This window comes from Dipodomys ordii, unplaced genomic scaffold (genome assembly GCF_000151885.1).
Source record: "Dipodomys ordii isolate 6190 unplaced genomic scaffold, Dord_2.0 Scaffold19, whole genome shotgun sequence".
Lineage (NCBI taxonomy): Eukaryota > Metazoa > Chordata > Mammalia > Rodentia > Heteromyidae > Dipodomys > Dipodomys ordii.
The window spans coordinates 1,060,423-1,075,822 of record NW_012267235.1 but is presented as its reverse complement, the minus strand read 5'-3'; the positions used below and the strand labels follow the sequence as shown (position 1 = coordinate 1,075,822).

General features: G+C 39.9%; 1 protein-coding gene across 5 annotated transcripts in view; it reads left to right on the top strand.

The window, feature by feature from the left end:
• Tada2a (transcriptional adaptor 2A) overlaps positions 1-15,400 on the top strand; it is a 62,131-nt gene that overhangs the window by 21,973 nt on the left and 24,758 nt on the right. For 3 of the 5 annotated variants that reach the window (XM_013013439.1, XM_013013438.1, XM_013013440.1), the window contains 4 exons: positions 623-714; positions 4,005-4,162; positions 6,667-6,755; positions 7,769-7,841. In XM_013013439.1, the coding sequence (XP_012868893.1) occupies positions 623-714; positions 4,005-4,162; positions 6,667-6,755; positions 7,769-7,841 (412 nt within the window). The remainder of the gene's footprint in view (positions 1-622; positions 715-4,004; positions 4,163-6,666; positions 6,756-7,768; positions 7,842-15,400) is intronic. The other 2 variants (XM_013013442.1, XM_013013441.1) reach the window with 2 other exon arrangements.

The following is a 15,400-nucleotide window of genomic DNA, read 5'->3' as shown; positions in this document are numbered from 1 at the left end:
TATTTAGAGATGTCTAGCTGTCCTTGTCTTCACCCTATTCTCTCACTTGCTTCCCTACAGGTAACCCTTTTAAAAACAAAAAAATGTAGTTTATTTTCTGTTTAAACAAAACTATACATATTTATATTTCTTGCTTTTCAGCATACAATAAAATAGCCATTTACTTTTGTGCTCAGTTTGAAAATGTATATATTTCAGCATGAGTTGCATGGTAATTATCGATGATAGCATTTATTGGAGACCCTTGTAGTTAATGATGGAAGTAGGGGTGGAAGAAGTAGGCAATTGATTATATACTTTGAGGATCTTCCAGAATGGCAATCATGTTTGACACTGGTGGCTCACATCTGTAATCCTAGCTGCTCAGGAGGCTGAGATCTGAGGATCATCCATCAAAGCCCTCCCAAGAAGGAAAATCCATGAGACTCCAGTTAACTACCAAAAAGCTGAAAGTGGAGCTGTGCCTTAAGTGGTAGAGTGCTAGCCTTGAGCAAAAAAGCTCAGGAATAGCCTCTTGGTTCAATTCCCAGGCACCAAAACCAAACAGAATAACAATTCTACAGTTGAAATTCCTTGGTGCCATTTCTGTCTCTTTTCTTAGATAAAACCTTTTTCCCCTTAGACCTCTGACTTTCCTGTTCTTGACCCCAGCTGGACTGCTCAAGAAGAAATGGCCCTTTTAGAAGCTGTGATGGACTGTGGCTTTGGAAATTGGTAAGAACTTGGTTTTCAGAGGTCCTGCCCCAGGTTGACTCAAGTCATTGCTAAAGGGTGGAAAGAGGAGTCTCAGAAAAAGAAAGCTGTTCTGCTCTCCTGTTGAGCCAGGATTGAGAGACAAGTTCTCTTCTCTGCACATTATTTCCCAGGCCTGAAATGCCTCACAGAAATGTGGGATGCTTAGTGGTCCATGACTGAGCAGTTCTAAAAGGTCACTTTGGATGTCAACACTGGGAAGGTTGGTGGTTCCCTGCTGACTAGTGGACAAGATTAGATTTACTAGCTGTCACTGCCTTCAGGTTTATGTATTTTTAGATGATAGATGTTCATAGCACATTCAAGATTCAAGCTTCACAACCTTCCTAAAAACATTCTCTTAGCTATCAAAGCTTTATAGGATTGAAAAGCAGTGTTGTTATTGCCCTAAGAGGCAGTACCCTTTAAACAATATCACCACTTGTTTTTTTGTTTTTGTTTTTGTTTTTTGCCAGTCCTGGGGCTTGAACTTAGGGACTAGGCACTGTCCCTGGGCTTCTTTTGCTCAAAGCTAGAACTCTACCACTTGAGTCACAGCGCCACTTCTGGCTTTTTCTGTTTTTGTGGTACTGAGGAATTGAACCCAGGGCTTTCTGCATGCTAGGTAGGTACTTTACCACTAGGCCACATTTCCAACCCACGTTTTTTTTTTTTTTTTATTGCAATGACTGTTTTCTTTATTGGGTTTTTGGAATTGGATTACAGCCAACTCTCAAGACAACACAGGCAATAAAAAGCAGCCACAATTTGTTTTTTATGATGACTGGAACTCAGGGCCAGAGCACTGCCTCTAAGCTTTTGTGCTCAAGGCTAGTGCTCTGTCACTTACGCCACAGCTCTATTTCTAGCTTTTAGGTAGCTAATTGGAGATGAATCTCACATTCCTGCCTTGGCAGGCTTTATTGTTATCCTCAGATCTCTTGAGCAGCTACAATTACAGGTGTGACCCACTACCTCTAGCACCACTTTCTTTTTTCTTTTTTTTTGGTTGGTTATTGGGCTTGAACTCTGGGCCTGGGTGCTGTTCCTGAGTTCTTTAGCTCAAGGCTAGTGCTTTAACACTTGAGCCACAGCGCCACTCCCGGTTTTCAGGTGGTTTATTGGAGAAGAGTCTCATGGACTTTCCTGCCCGAACTGGCTTTGAACCACGATCCTCATTTTTTTTCTAACCTTCTTGGAGCACTTTTTACACAGCAATGATTTTCTTTTGTGAACTAGACAGTAGAAGCATTTTTTGTTCATGAAGAATTTAAGGCTTAGGGCATCAAAATTATTTCTCACAATCATATAGTTTATTTACTTATAAAATTTATTTTTGTCGGTCGTGGGGCTTGAACTCTGGGCCTAGGCACTGTCCCTCAACTCTTCAGCTCAAGGCAAACACTCTACCACTTGAGCCACAGCGCCACTTCTGGTTTTCTGGTAGTTTATTGGAGATAGGAGTCTCATGGACTTTCCTGCCCGGGCTGGCTTTGAATCGTGATCCTCAGATCTCAGCCTCCTGAATAGCTAAGATTACAGCCATGAGCCACTGGCGCCTGGCTCAGATAGTTTATTAACTAGATCCTTCCTATCCCAACTTATTAGTATGCATAATTTTTCCAAAAATTCCATAAATTTTCCTGTTGCTCTCTGTCCAAGGTCCTGAAGAAGGAGGTCTCAGTTCACTTTACTCTTGTAAACTATATTTAGCAGTTATTAAGCATTGTAAAATAATTGTATGCTATGTAAAATGACAAAAATGGTTAAAAAACTGATGAGTCATGAGTTCCTTACTAATCATGTTGGGCTTGGGTATTCGTCTTTTGCTTGTTATTCTTTCTTCCTTTTCTTTTTTCCATTTCTTTATCCCTTCCTTCCTTCCCCCTTCTCTGTCAGTCAGTCAGTCAGTCAGTCTGTCTGTCTGTCTGTCTCTCTCAGTGCTGGTAATGGAGCTTAAACTCAAGGTTCAGGCTGGAGCTTTACCACTTGGGTTACATACAGCTCACTTTGTAAAAATAAGAAAATTCTTTATGTCTAAGCAAAGTCTACAACTGCTACCCTCCTGTCTAAGCTAAGTTTATTTTTTTTTAAATACTTTCTGGGTTGGAGATGTGTGGTAGACATTTGTTTTTTGTTTTTGTTTTTGTTTTGTTTTTTACTGAGGTTTAAACCTGACCCTCACTCTTGGCTAGGCAGGTACTCTACTACTTGAGTTATAATTCCAGTCCTATGGTAGAACTCTTCAGCCTACAAGAGGCTTGAGTTGTATCTCGTAAGATCATTAAAAAAAAAAAAAAAAAAAGCTTCTCTGAGGCTGAGTGTAGTTCAGTGATGGAATTCATACCTGAGGCTCTAGGTTTGATCACAGAAGCACACACATGTACATATATGGGGCAGGGGGAGGTGGAGGCAGAAAGGAAGACAAAAGAAAAAGAAAAGGAAAAGAAGAGAGGGAGGAAAGGAAGGCAGTGGGTATCTGTGGGTAAGGCAGTGAGCTTGGTGGTAAGAGCACTAGAGCTTAGAATTATTTATATGTCTGCCCTTAAGCTTATAATCTAGTAGAGGAGTTAGATTATATATACAAAGGGTTAAAGTACAGAGTGGAGCATAATGAGGCCTTAGGAGAACGACAAGTGATGTGCTGTGGAAGAGAGCTTGAGGAGGGGACTTTGAGAGATTCATGTGTACCTCTTCATCACCTGAGTACTCTGTGTCAGTGGTATTGACTACGTTCTGCTTTTGATACTTAGGAAGGAGCTTTATGTTCTTGAGAAAAACCATCTCTTTGTGTCTCATCTTTGTTTTTTTTCGGTAAAACTGAAATGATAATATTACGCTTCAAGGTAGTAATACTAAAGTAAACTATAATTATGTTTGAATGTTTATAGCTCAGTGGCTGACCTATAAATGCTTTAGTAAAGAAATAAAGCATTTTGTGTGTGTGTTACTATTTATTTTGTATATTACTATTTATAGCTATTATTTCCATAGAGCCTTGCTCAGAGGGAAGTTTATAGATTTTTCTAGTCATACTCCTTTCTTACAGTAGCAAGGAAAGGGCTACTTCTATGTCTTGGAATAGCAAGATTTGGAACATTTGTTTATATCAAGAGCAGGCTTATATGTGTCTCACTATTTTTCTGATATTTCCTTGACATCAGCATGGAAGTATCAGATTATTGCTATTGTAAGAAATGGACTTAAAATGTGGAAAGAACCATAACTTCAGCATGCATATATGAAAGTACTATTCTCTTTCTTTTCTATAGGCAGGATGTAGCTAATCAGATGTGCACCAAGACCAAGGAAGAATGTGAGAAGCACTACATGAAGCATTTCATCAATAATCCTTTGTTTGCATCTACCCTGCTAAACCTGAAGCAAGCAGAGGAGGCCAAAACTGCTGACACAGCCATTCCATTTCATTGTAAATACCTCTCTATTTTTGTAACAGATACTTAGCCTTTTCTCAGGCCCTATTTCAATGGTAGGTAAACAGTGATCTGGTGACTTGGATAGATAAAGAACTTATGGAAGATAAGACTAGTTGATAGGACAACAATTGAGAGGAAAGATCTGGCAGAAAGGGAACTTATCCTAGGGATCAGAGTTGTATACTGGACATGAGTATTTTAAGCCAATGGGTATTTCTACCCACTCTGGTCCCTTGAATATACCAGTTAACTTTAGTGCTTGCTTCAGTAAGATGAAGTGTCTAAAAGATGAGGTATCCATGTTACCATGAGTATAATCCATTTTGCAATTCTTTTGGATGGTATGTGATCCTAGGTATCATTTGCTTAACAAGGTCCAGTTTGAGACTTACTAATTGCTCCAGTATCAAGTCTAAGGAGTAATTTGTTGTTTTTCTTCCTTGGTTGTAACAGTGTCGGCAAATTCTTTGTGCCTGTAGGACCAGGGACATATGATTTAGCATGACCAAAACCATGATGAATTATGTTGACATCTTTCCTGAGTGACTCCTGAGGCACAAATAATGAGAATGTTTTTGCTACCTTCTTCCACCTTCCCATACTTCCTAGAGATAGTCTTATAGCTGACTAACTCAGAGATTGGTGACAACGCCTTCAGATGTTAGCACTTATTTCAAATTCATTAGACTATTTGTTCCTTACAGGAACCCATTGAAATATACAGAACAGATGCTTTTTTTGTTTGTATGTGTGCCAGTCCTGGGGCTTGAACTTAGGATAGGTAGGTACTGTCCCTGAGCTTTGTGCTCAAGGCTAGCACTCTACCACTTGAGCCACAGCTCCACTTCTGGCTTTTTGGTGTTTAATTGGAAATAAGAGTCTCACAAACTTTCTTGCCCATGCTGGCTTCAAACCACAATCCTCAGATCTCAGCCTCTTGAGTAGCTAGGATTATAGGAATGATCCACTGACACCTGTCAGAACAGGCCCTTTTGTTTTACCCATGAGATAACAGAGATTCAGAAAACTTAAATAATGTGTGCAAAGATTGTAAAATGTGCTAGAGCTGGGACGCAGTTCCAACTACCTTCCAAATCTAGTGAACTATGACTTCTGAATTGGTGCATATTTGTAATTTAAGATTGGTCCTGAAGACCAAGTTAGCTGATACTGACAGGATAGTTAGGGATCTATAACATTAAAAGAAATGTGCTTGGCTGGGTGCTGGTGGTGCATGCTTGTAATCCAAGCTACTCAGAAGGCTAAGATCTGAGGATCATGGTTCAAAGCCAGCCCAGGCAGGAAAGGTCGTAAGACTCTTTATCTCCAACAAACCACCAGAAAACTGGAAGTGGCACTGTGGCTCAAGTAGTAGAGCGCTTAACTTGAGCTGATGAGTTCAAGGACAGTGCTCAGGCCCAGAGTTCAAGCCCTACAACAGGAATAAAAGAAAGAAAAAAATAGCTTTGTACCAGGCACTGGTAATTCATGCCTGTAATCCTAGTTACTTAGGTGGCTGGGATCTGAGGAGCACAGTTCTAAGCCAGCCTGGGTAAGAAAGTCCATGAGACTCTTATCTCAAATTAACCATTCAAAAAAAGTCAGAATTGGAGCTGTAGTTCCAGTGGTAGAACACTAGCCTTGAATGAAAAAGCTCAGGGACAGTTTTGAGGCTCTGAGTTCAAGCCCCAATATTAGCACAAAAAAAAAATAAAAATAAAAAAGAAAGAAAAGGGAGGGAGGGAGGGAAGAAAGAAGGAAAGAAAAGGGCTTTGGCTGCATATAATGGCTCATGTCTGTAATCCCTGTTACTTGGGAAGCAGAGATAGGGAGGATTGTGGTTTGAGGCCAGCCAAAATGAAAATTTAGCAAATCCTGAGTTCAATAAAACAAACAAGATGTGGTAGTATAGGTCTGTAATCTAGCTTCTAAGGAGGCATAGGTAGGAGGATTATAATCTTAGGGGGTCCTGAGATTATATTATATTAAACAATAGCACTACTTCCAGCTTTTTAAAGCAGTTCACTGGAGATAAGAGTCTTATGGGGTTTCCTGCCCTGGCTCGCTTTGAACTGTGATCCTCAGATCTCAGCCTCCTGAATAGCTAGAATTTAATATTCTTTTTAAAGAACTAAAACTGGAGCTAGCTGTGGTGGTACATGTTCATACTTGTAGTACTTGGGAGGCTGAGACAGGAAGCTATAAGTTTGAGACTAGCCTGGACTGGTTTAAATTATTCTGTGTCAAGAAACGCAAACCAGGCTAGGGTATAGCTCAGTGTATAACATTTACCTAGCATAGACAAGGCCCTAGGTTCAATTGCCAACACTGTAAGAAAACAAAAGAACTCAGTCTCTTCCTGTAATACTTTAATATTAATTTTTTTCACTAGTCCTTAACACTATTTTGATTTTTATTTGTTTCTTGGTGTAAATAGGGAGTTTTATTTCTTTTTCATATCAATATTTTATTAAGAAAAATGTATTAATTCTTCCAGCTACAGATGATCCTCCACGACCTACTTTTGACTCCTTGCTTTCTCGGGACATGGCAGGATACATGCCAGCTCGAGCAGATTTCATTGAGGTAGGAGAACATTGTTTTTAGAGAGGAAAACCTTGCTTTTGAGGGGGCTTTGTAACCATAGGTTCCTTAACAAACACTGTAGTTTATATGGCTTTTGTACAGTCCTACCTTCATTTTTTTCATTTGTATGCATTTTCACTTTCATAAAAGGGATGTTCTTTGTACTAAAAACCTGTTTAAGTCCTATCAGTGCTGGCTCCCATTTTCTTTGTAGGTATTGAATTTCTACAGTCTGGTTCTCATTCCATTAATATCAAGGCTTGGCCAACTTTTTCTAGTAGTATATATTTTTAAGTTTTGCAGGTCTTATTAGATTTCCGTTGCAATTAAACTTTTTGTTATTGTAAAAAAGCAACATAGATAATATGTAAACAAATGAGTATGTCTGTATGGCCACATAAAACTTCATGCACATGCTGGGCGTCCGTGGCTCATGCCTGTAATCCTAATCCTAGCTACTCAGGAGGCTGAGATCCCAGGAAGTTATTTTGGGGGGAATGAACAGGCCATTTGAAAATTTAGAACAACAGATTTAGACCTCATTTTTAGACATAACTATTTTAATCTTTTGTTTTTACTACTGCCCCAAAGTTTACAGATCTCTTATCTTTCCCTCACCTACCCTCATTTCTTGTTACTTGCATCCATATTCTGGCCTCTTACAGCCACTTAATATTTCTTAACAAATTCTGGTTTGTGTGTTTTCTGTTTGCTTATAAAGCATAGCAACTTGGGGCTGGGAAGGTGGCTCAGTGGTAGAGCGCTTGCCTTGCATGCTCAAGGCCCTGGGTTCGATTCCTCAGCACCACATAAGCAAAAAGAAAAAAGCCGGAAGTGGCGCTGTGGCTCAAGTGGTAGAATGCTAGCCTTGAGCTGAAGAGCTGAGGGACAGCGCCCAGGCCCAGAGTTCAGGCCCCACGACCGGACCCAAAAAAAAAAAAAAAGCATAGCAACTTGAAAAGGCATTATTCAAACCTGTGGGCTTGGGGTGGGGATTTGTTTTTCCTTAACAGGAGTTTGACAATTATGCAGAATGGGACTTGAGAGACATTGATTTTGTTGAAGATGACTCAGACATTTTACATGGTAACTTTTTATTTCATCAAATTATTGAGCTAAAGTATGTGATGACACCATGTTGGATGCTTGCAGTACAAAGAAGAATAAAATAGGTTTTCCCTACCCTAATGGAATATAGAACTTAGTGATTGGGCTGAAGTTATGTCTCAATGGTGAAGTACTTGTCTACAGTGCTAGAGGTCCTAGATTCAATCCCTTGCACCACAAAAAAAGAAAAAAAGATAGGAAGACGGAAAGAAAGAAAGGAAGGCAAGGAGAAGAAAGGAAAGGAAAGGAAAAAATCTAGCAATTATGTTACTGAACTTACCCTGTTGTTAGGTTTTGGTCACACTGAGAAACAATTTGTGATGGTGGTCAGAATATAGACTATGTACCAATAGTTGGAAATATTCCATCCTTTGAACTGAATCATAATTCTTTTGACTGAAATAAGCCAACACTAAAGTAATTGGTTAAGTGGCCTTCACTTGGCCTAATTAGAAGGAAGAGAAATAGTGTAAAAATCTTGAGATTTCAGCAGTGTTTGTTATAATTTGTTACTTCAAATTTCTAGCAGGTAAAAAGTGGAAAAATTGTTCTTCAAAAAAAAAATTGTTCTTCAAAACTGATTTTGAGATAGGGTCTTCCTGCATAACCCATGCTGGTCTTGAAATCCTCCTCCTCCTAACCCAGCCTCCTGAATGCTATGATTATAGGCATGCCTCTTAGAACTTTGAATAGAATATTCAGCACTTTTTTGGGGGGGGGGTCCTGGGGTCTGATCTGGGGTCGTGAGGCCTGAACTCTGGGCCTGGGCTCTGTCCCTCAGCTCTTCAGTTCAAGGCTAGCACTCTACCACTTGAGCCATAGCGCCACTTCTGGCTTTTTTTCTTTTTGCTTATGTGGTGCTGAGGAATCGAACCCAGGCAAGCACTCAGCCACCCTTCCCAGCCCCTGAATATTCAGCACTTCCAAATCTTTTTTTTTTTTTTTAGTACTGAGACGTGCCAAGCAGGCACTATTGCTGCTGTGCCATGCCTCTAGCATTTTTTTGCACTTGAAAAATTAGAAAAAAAAAGATTTTTTTGTCAGTTGTAGGACTTGAACTCTGGGCCTGAGCACTGTCCCTCAGCTTTTCAGCTCAAGGCTAGTGCTCTACCATTGGAGCTACAGCACCACTTCTGGTTTTCTGGTGGACCACCACTTCTGGTTTTTCTGGTGGTTTATTGGAGATAAGAGTTTCACAGACTTCCTGCCTGGGCTGGCTTTGAACCACAATTCTTAGATCTCAGACTCCTGAGTAGCTAGGATTACAGACATGAGCCACCGGCGCCTGGCTTGCACTTGAAATTTTTGAGATAGGTGCATGTCCTTCCCTGGCAAGCAGCTGGGTCTCAATCTATTTTAGGCTTCCTGTTATAGCTAGAATAAAAAGCTCTGAGCAGTGGACTCAGTTCTTTGTTAAGAAGGGAAGATCTAATGAACTTTTTTAGCCAGGTGATTTTGAACAAGGAATTCCCAATCCTAAGTAGCTAGGGTACTAAGTAGTCACCAGTGCCTGACTTGAATGTTAATCGTAAATGAACTCTCTTAGGGGTAACTCATTGTTAAGTCGTGCCCCCTCTCCCCCCATGCATGCCGCAGTGTTGTTGAAAGTGGATAGTCAGGGCTGATGAGTAGCCTAATGTTTGTGTGGTTCTGGGTTCAGTCCCTAGTGTGCATGCATGCATGTGTGTGCGCACATGCATAAACACACATACACACACACAGAACAAACAAAAAAACTTTCATTGAGCTCGTTATTCCCTCTCTTCAGATTTTTAGTGAACTGCATACTTAAAATAATTCTTCATCTTCTCTTTGAGTCCAGAGTCAAATGTGGTACAGTAGATCATTTATTGCTTTATTTGAATTATATGCTTTATTGGAATCTATATTCTTCAAAAGGCATTTTATTTAATTTTTTTCTCCTAAATCTACATCCCAGACAGGAATGACAAGAATACCTGTTGAGTTATAAATCAACCAGTTAACATAATTGTATTACCTGGTATTCTTTTTATAGAAGAGTTCCTGGATAGTTGTTGACCTGGGACCAAGAAAGGAGTCTTTAACATTTTTTTTTTTTTAAAGTAACCTACAGGAAGTGGTGCTGTAGCTGAAGTGGTAGAGCGCTCGCCTTGAGCTGAAGAGCTGAAGGACAGCACTCAGGCCCAGAGTTCAAGCCCCATGACCGACACACACACACACACAAAAAGTAACCTACAAACTTTATTATGCTTAAACTTACTTTAGCTATGTCTTAGCTAAATATCACAAGGTTTTATTGTTTTTGTTTTTGCTTATGTGGTGCTGAGGAATGGAACCCAGGGCCTCATGCATGCAAGGCAAGCGCTCTACCACTGAGCCACCTTCCCAGCCCGAGTCTTTAACATTTTTACCTTGAGATTTTTCTACATATTTTTAAAGCATAATTTCTTCTTGCAAAATTTCATTCCTCTTCTTTTCTCCCACACAACTTTTGTAAAGTCAAAGTGACGCAGGTTGAACTATAAAGAGGAAACCTTGAAAGCAAACTACTTTAGCATTCCCTAGATCAGTTGAGTTTGTTCATTCTTCTGTGTCAATGTCTTCAAACTCCAGTGACTCATATTGTCTTTTCTCTCTTGTATTGTTCTCTTTAAGGTGATATACAGATTGCCATCCAGCAATGCCCTACAGAAACACCAGCTTTTGTTAAAATGATAGTGTTTCCTGGCTTGTATCTGTCTTACCAAAAGTTTTATGCTAAATAAAAAGGAGCTTCATAAGTATCACCCTTTTAGATATTGTTAAAAATGACCAGGCTGGGAATGTGGCTTAGTGATACAGTGTTTGCCTAGCATGCATGAAGCCCTGGGTTCGATTCCTCAGTACCACATAAACTGAAAAGGCTGGAAGCAGCACTGTGGCTCAAGTGGTAGAGTGCTAGCCTGGAGCAAACAAACCTTACGAACAATGCCCAAGCCCTGTGGGGGGAGACCAAACTTTGGAAAGCAAAAGCTCTGATGTTAATAATGGCTCAACTGTGTAAGGGACTTCCTGAATCACTTCTCTAGGCTCTAATCCAAGATCTTCATTCTTACGTCTCAGCAATATTAAGAAAACTTGTAAAATGATTATTTAATTAATTAATGTGTATGTGTGACCGTGTGTGTGTGTGTGTGTGTGTGTGTGTGTGTGTGTCTGTCTGTCTGTCTGTCTGTCTGTCTGTCTGTCTGTGTCCATGTCCATGTGTCCATGTGTCTGCACGCACATGTGCACATGCTGCTACTGAGGCTTGAACTCAGGGCACTGTCCCTGAGCTTTTTTGCTCAAAACTAGCATGCTATTACTTGAGTCACAGTTCATTCCACTTCTAGCTTTTTGGTGGTTAATTGGAGATAAGAATTCCTCAGGCTTTACTGCCCTGGCTGGCTCAAAATCAGTGTGGGATCCTCAGATCTCAGCCTCCTGTGTAGCTAGAATTACATGTGTGAGAAGTGCCTGGTGATCGCTATTTAGTTTTGCTCTTTATTCTCTGTAAAAGCAGGATTTGTAACTTGGTTTTTTGTTTTGTTTTTTTGTGCCTGTCCTGGGGCTTAAACTCAGAACCTGGGTACTCTCTCAAAGCTTTTTTGCTCAAGTCTAGTGTTCTACCACTTGAGCCACAGCTCCACTTCTGGCTTTTTTGTTAGTTTATTGGAGATAAGACTCTCATAGACTTTCTTGCCTGGGCTGGCTTTAAACCCTAGTACTCAGATCTTAGCCTCTTGTGTAGCTAAGAGCTAGGGAGGCACTCAGGCCCAGCAGTATTTGTAATTTCTTCAGATGCATTTGTAGTTCTTTCTATAAGTAAATGGAGACAAAACAATAATCACACCTGACTGATTAGTAAGTTTTAGTTCAGTTTGCTCTTCAATACTATAGTATACTAGATACCTACTTTTTCCTGCAGTTTCTATATAGAACCTTGTAAATCACTGATTTTCATTTGAACTAGAATTGAAGCATCAGATATTCTCATACATAAGTAACTTTTTTTTTTTTTTTTGGGTCCGGTCGTGGGGCCTGAACTCTGGGCCTGGGCGCTGTCCCTCAGCTCTTCAGCTCAAGGCGAGAGCTCTACCACTTGAGCCACAGCGCCACTTCTGGCTTTTTTCATTTTTTCATCTTCCCAGCCCCATAAGTAACTTTTTAACACTAAACAATCATTTTCCCCAGCCTAAATAGGTAGATTATCTAGGTGATAGGGTCAGAGTTATGTTTAGGATAGCTTGCTTGCCTCGTATGGGGTGAGGCCCTGTGATTGATCCTCTCAGTACTCAAAATAAAACAACCCCCAAATTTCAAAACTGTTCCTAAAGCAGGATCTGAAGATATTTATATGGTGCTAGCTTGTTTTCACTGAGGATTGAACACAAGGCCTCTCATACATTAGGCAAACACTCTACAATTGAGCTACCACTCATCCTTAGGGTACTTTTGAGGAGATGATATTTTTAAGAGATTTACAAACACTGGAGGCCAAAAGAATGCTTTGTAGGCAGTGCCATGGAGATGCTTTATAGTTCTGAGCTTTTAAGAGTAGCTCCTGTGATAGCATGACAAATACCTGAGGCATACTGTCCTGAGTAGACTCTCAAAACACCCTGTGAATGGTTCTAAAAGTCCACGTAGACTCAAGTAGGAGGAGAGGGAGTTTTTAAGCATGCCTGGCACACAGAGAAAGCAAAGATTTGGTGTAAATTAGGGCACTCATTCAATGTTAGGCTTGCTTCTGAGTCATTATCATCTTGGGCAAGTCCTTGGAATCTTGCTTGCTATTTCTTTGTATACCCTACCTGTAACAAATGGGTGATACTGATTAGTCAGAGTATAATTGTCTCCAATGAATGATGGTACACAATTCAGATTGGTGTTATTACCATTCCATACCATTATACTCTTATTACTGAACATTTACGACATTCTTTTAATATTTCTCACAACTTCTAGAAGGAATTTAAGCTGATACCATCAAGCCTTTTCTTTGCTTTACCCAAAGATTTACATTGATTTATGGAATTTGTCTAATAAAACTGGCTTGTAATGTCCAATATAGATGCCTTGGATACAATAAAGTGTAATAAGTTACATTCTAGCTATATATTTTTCAGAAAGGGCACTGCGAGTTATGCAGTAAAAACAAAACAAAACGACAAAACAGCAACAGTGAAGTTTTGGAATTGGAATTATTAAAGAAGCCTGAATCGCAACGTCTTTTATTAATGTACAGAATTATTGGTTCTTGCCAGGCGCTGGTGGCTCACGCCTGTAATCCTAGCTACTCAGGAGGCTGAGATCTGAGGATCTCGGTTCAAAGCCAGCCCGGGCAGGAGAGACCGTGAGACTCCTATCTTCAATAAACCACCAGAAAACCGGAAGTGGCGCTGTAGCTCAAGTGGTAGAGCGCTAGCCTTGAGCTGAAGAGATGAGGGACAGCGCCCAGGCCCAGAGTTCAGGCCCCACGACCAACAAAAAAAAAAAAAAAAAAAGAATTATTGGTTCTGAAAGAAAGATGTAGAAGACTCATAACTTGGAACTCTCCTGTATCATGGTATATATCAGGAGATCTCAGTGCAGATATCCCTTTGGCTGATATCTCTTTTCCTGTCTCTTGTCCGATTGCGAAAACCTCTTCTAAATTTGTGGACTACTCTTTCTCTAAGTTTCTTGGGGGCCTATAATTCGAGATGCAGCATCCATCTAGTCATTGTTGTTCTATAATGGTACAAGCTAGAAGCATTATAAACTCCTGGGTGCTAAGTCTGTGTTTTCAGCACTTCTCAGCATTTTACTTTAGAATTATTTGTGTTTCCTCTGTTTGGGAAGCTAGTTTCAGCAAAGTTTCTCTGCTAGGTGTGGATTCCTCTCCCCATTGTTATCTTCAGATAATATTAGCCTTTAAAATCTTTAACAGTTAGTAAATGGAGGTCCAGCTTGGTCTCTTGTGTGTTTACCTACTGACAGTGAACTTCATTTTATAGTGACAAAGCTGTTTTTTGCATAGGATGGAGTCTTTATAACCCAAGCTGGCCTCAAACGTTGTGATCCTCCTACTTCAGCCTCATATGTTTTGTGATTCCAAGCATGTGCCACAACACCAAGTTCTTTGAATTAATTTAATCCTCAAAAACCTTATGAGTTGAATGTTATTACTTACATTTTATAGATGAGGAATTGAAGCTTAAAAAGGCCAAATAACTTGCTTGTAATATGTAGCCAGCAAGTGTCAGAGCAATCCCCAGAGTTCATGTTTTTAATACTGCATAATACTCATTCTTTATATTCTTGAATTTATTTTTCTTACTGTTTCTTTTCTGTGAAGCTTCATATTTGTTGTCTTCTATAGCTTCCCTACTTTTTTGCAATTCAGACATATTTTCCCATTGTACTTCAGAGAAATGTAAAAGAAATAATTTGCCCAAGGCTTCCTACTTGCTAACTTTAACCATTGGTCACATAGTCTTTTTTTCCTTCGTAGAATCATTGGTGTGCAGCTTAACCAAGCCAAAAGCTTAGCAGGGAAAATGTCTTAAAAACCTTGCTTCTGAGGAATACCTGAGTCACAGGTTTGTGCTTGTACTGTTGGCGTGAGGATTTTGATTGGCCTCCCTGAAGTTAAACTCTGAGTTGATTTTCTTGCCAAGCAAGCAGTAAGTGCCTTCTGTCAAGAAAACAGAAACATGTTGCAAGCTATTTTAAACAATGATAGAAATACATTGCAGTGGGAGGCGCTGCCTCTGTCTTCTGCCCACTTCTTGAAATATTTTAAGGCAGCAGTTTGGAAACTCTATCAGTCCTCAGTGTAATCACAGGGAGACTGTTCTTCCCTCGAAGCTAGGATTTCAGAGGCTTTGTGTCAGTGGATAAATGATGGGTGTTTTTGGTTGGTTTGCATTTAATGATCTCTTGGTTCTTTGTTTGCTAGCTCGTACTGAAGCCTCCAGTCACTTGAAGTAGAATGTGAACTGATGGTTCTCATTCTTGCAGTGTTTGCTTTTCTCATTTCTATTCTACTTGCTGTATTGTGATCTTGCCTGGGTTAATCATGTAGTTGTAATCAGTTGCTGCTAGTTGAGTGTACTTTATAGAGAAAATATATGAGAAAAATACCAGTTTTTCTTTAGGAGAATTCCAGACTTCCATTTGTTCTTTCTTTTTTTTTGTTTTTGTTTTTTGTTTGGTCATGGAGTTTGAACTCTGGGCTTGGGAACTGTCCTTGCACTCTTCAGCTCAAGGCGAAAGCTCTGCCGCTTGAACCATAGCCCCACTTCTGGTTTTCTAGTAGTTTTATTGGAGATAAGAGTCTCATGGACTTTGCTGCCTGGACTGGCTTTGAACCAGGATGCTCAAATCTCAGCCTCCTGAGTAGCTAGGATTACAGGTATGAGCCACCTGCACCCGGCTCTATTTTTTTTTTTTTAAGCTTAAACTACTGAAATAATGAGGCAGTAGAACCACTGGCAGTTTGTTGATAATTTTGAAAATACAGTCTCCTCAGCTTTTTTTTTTTCTGTCGTGGG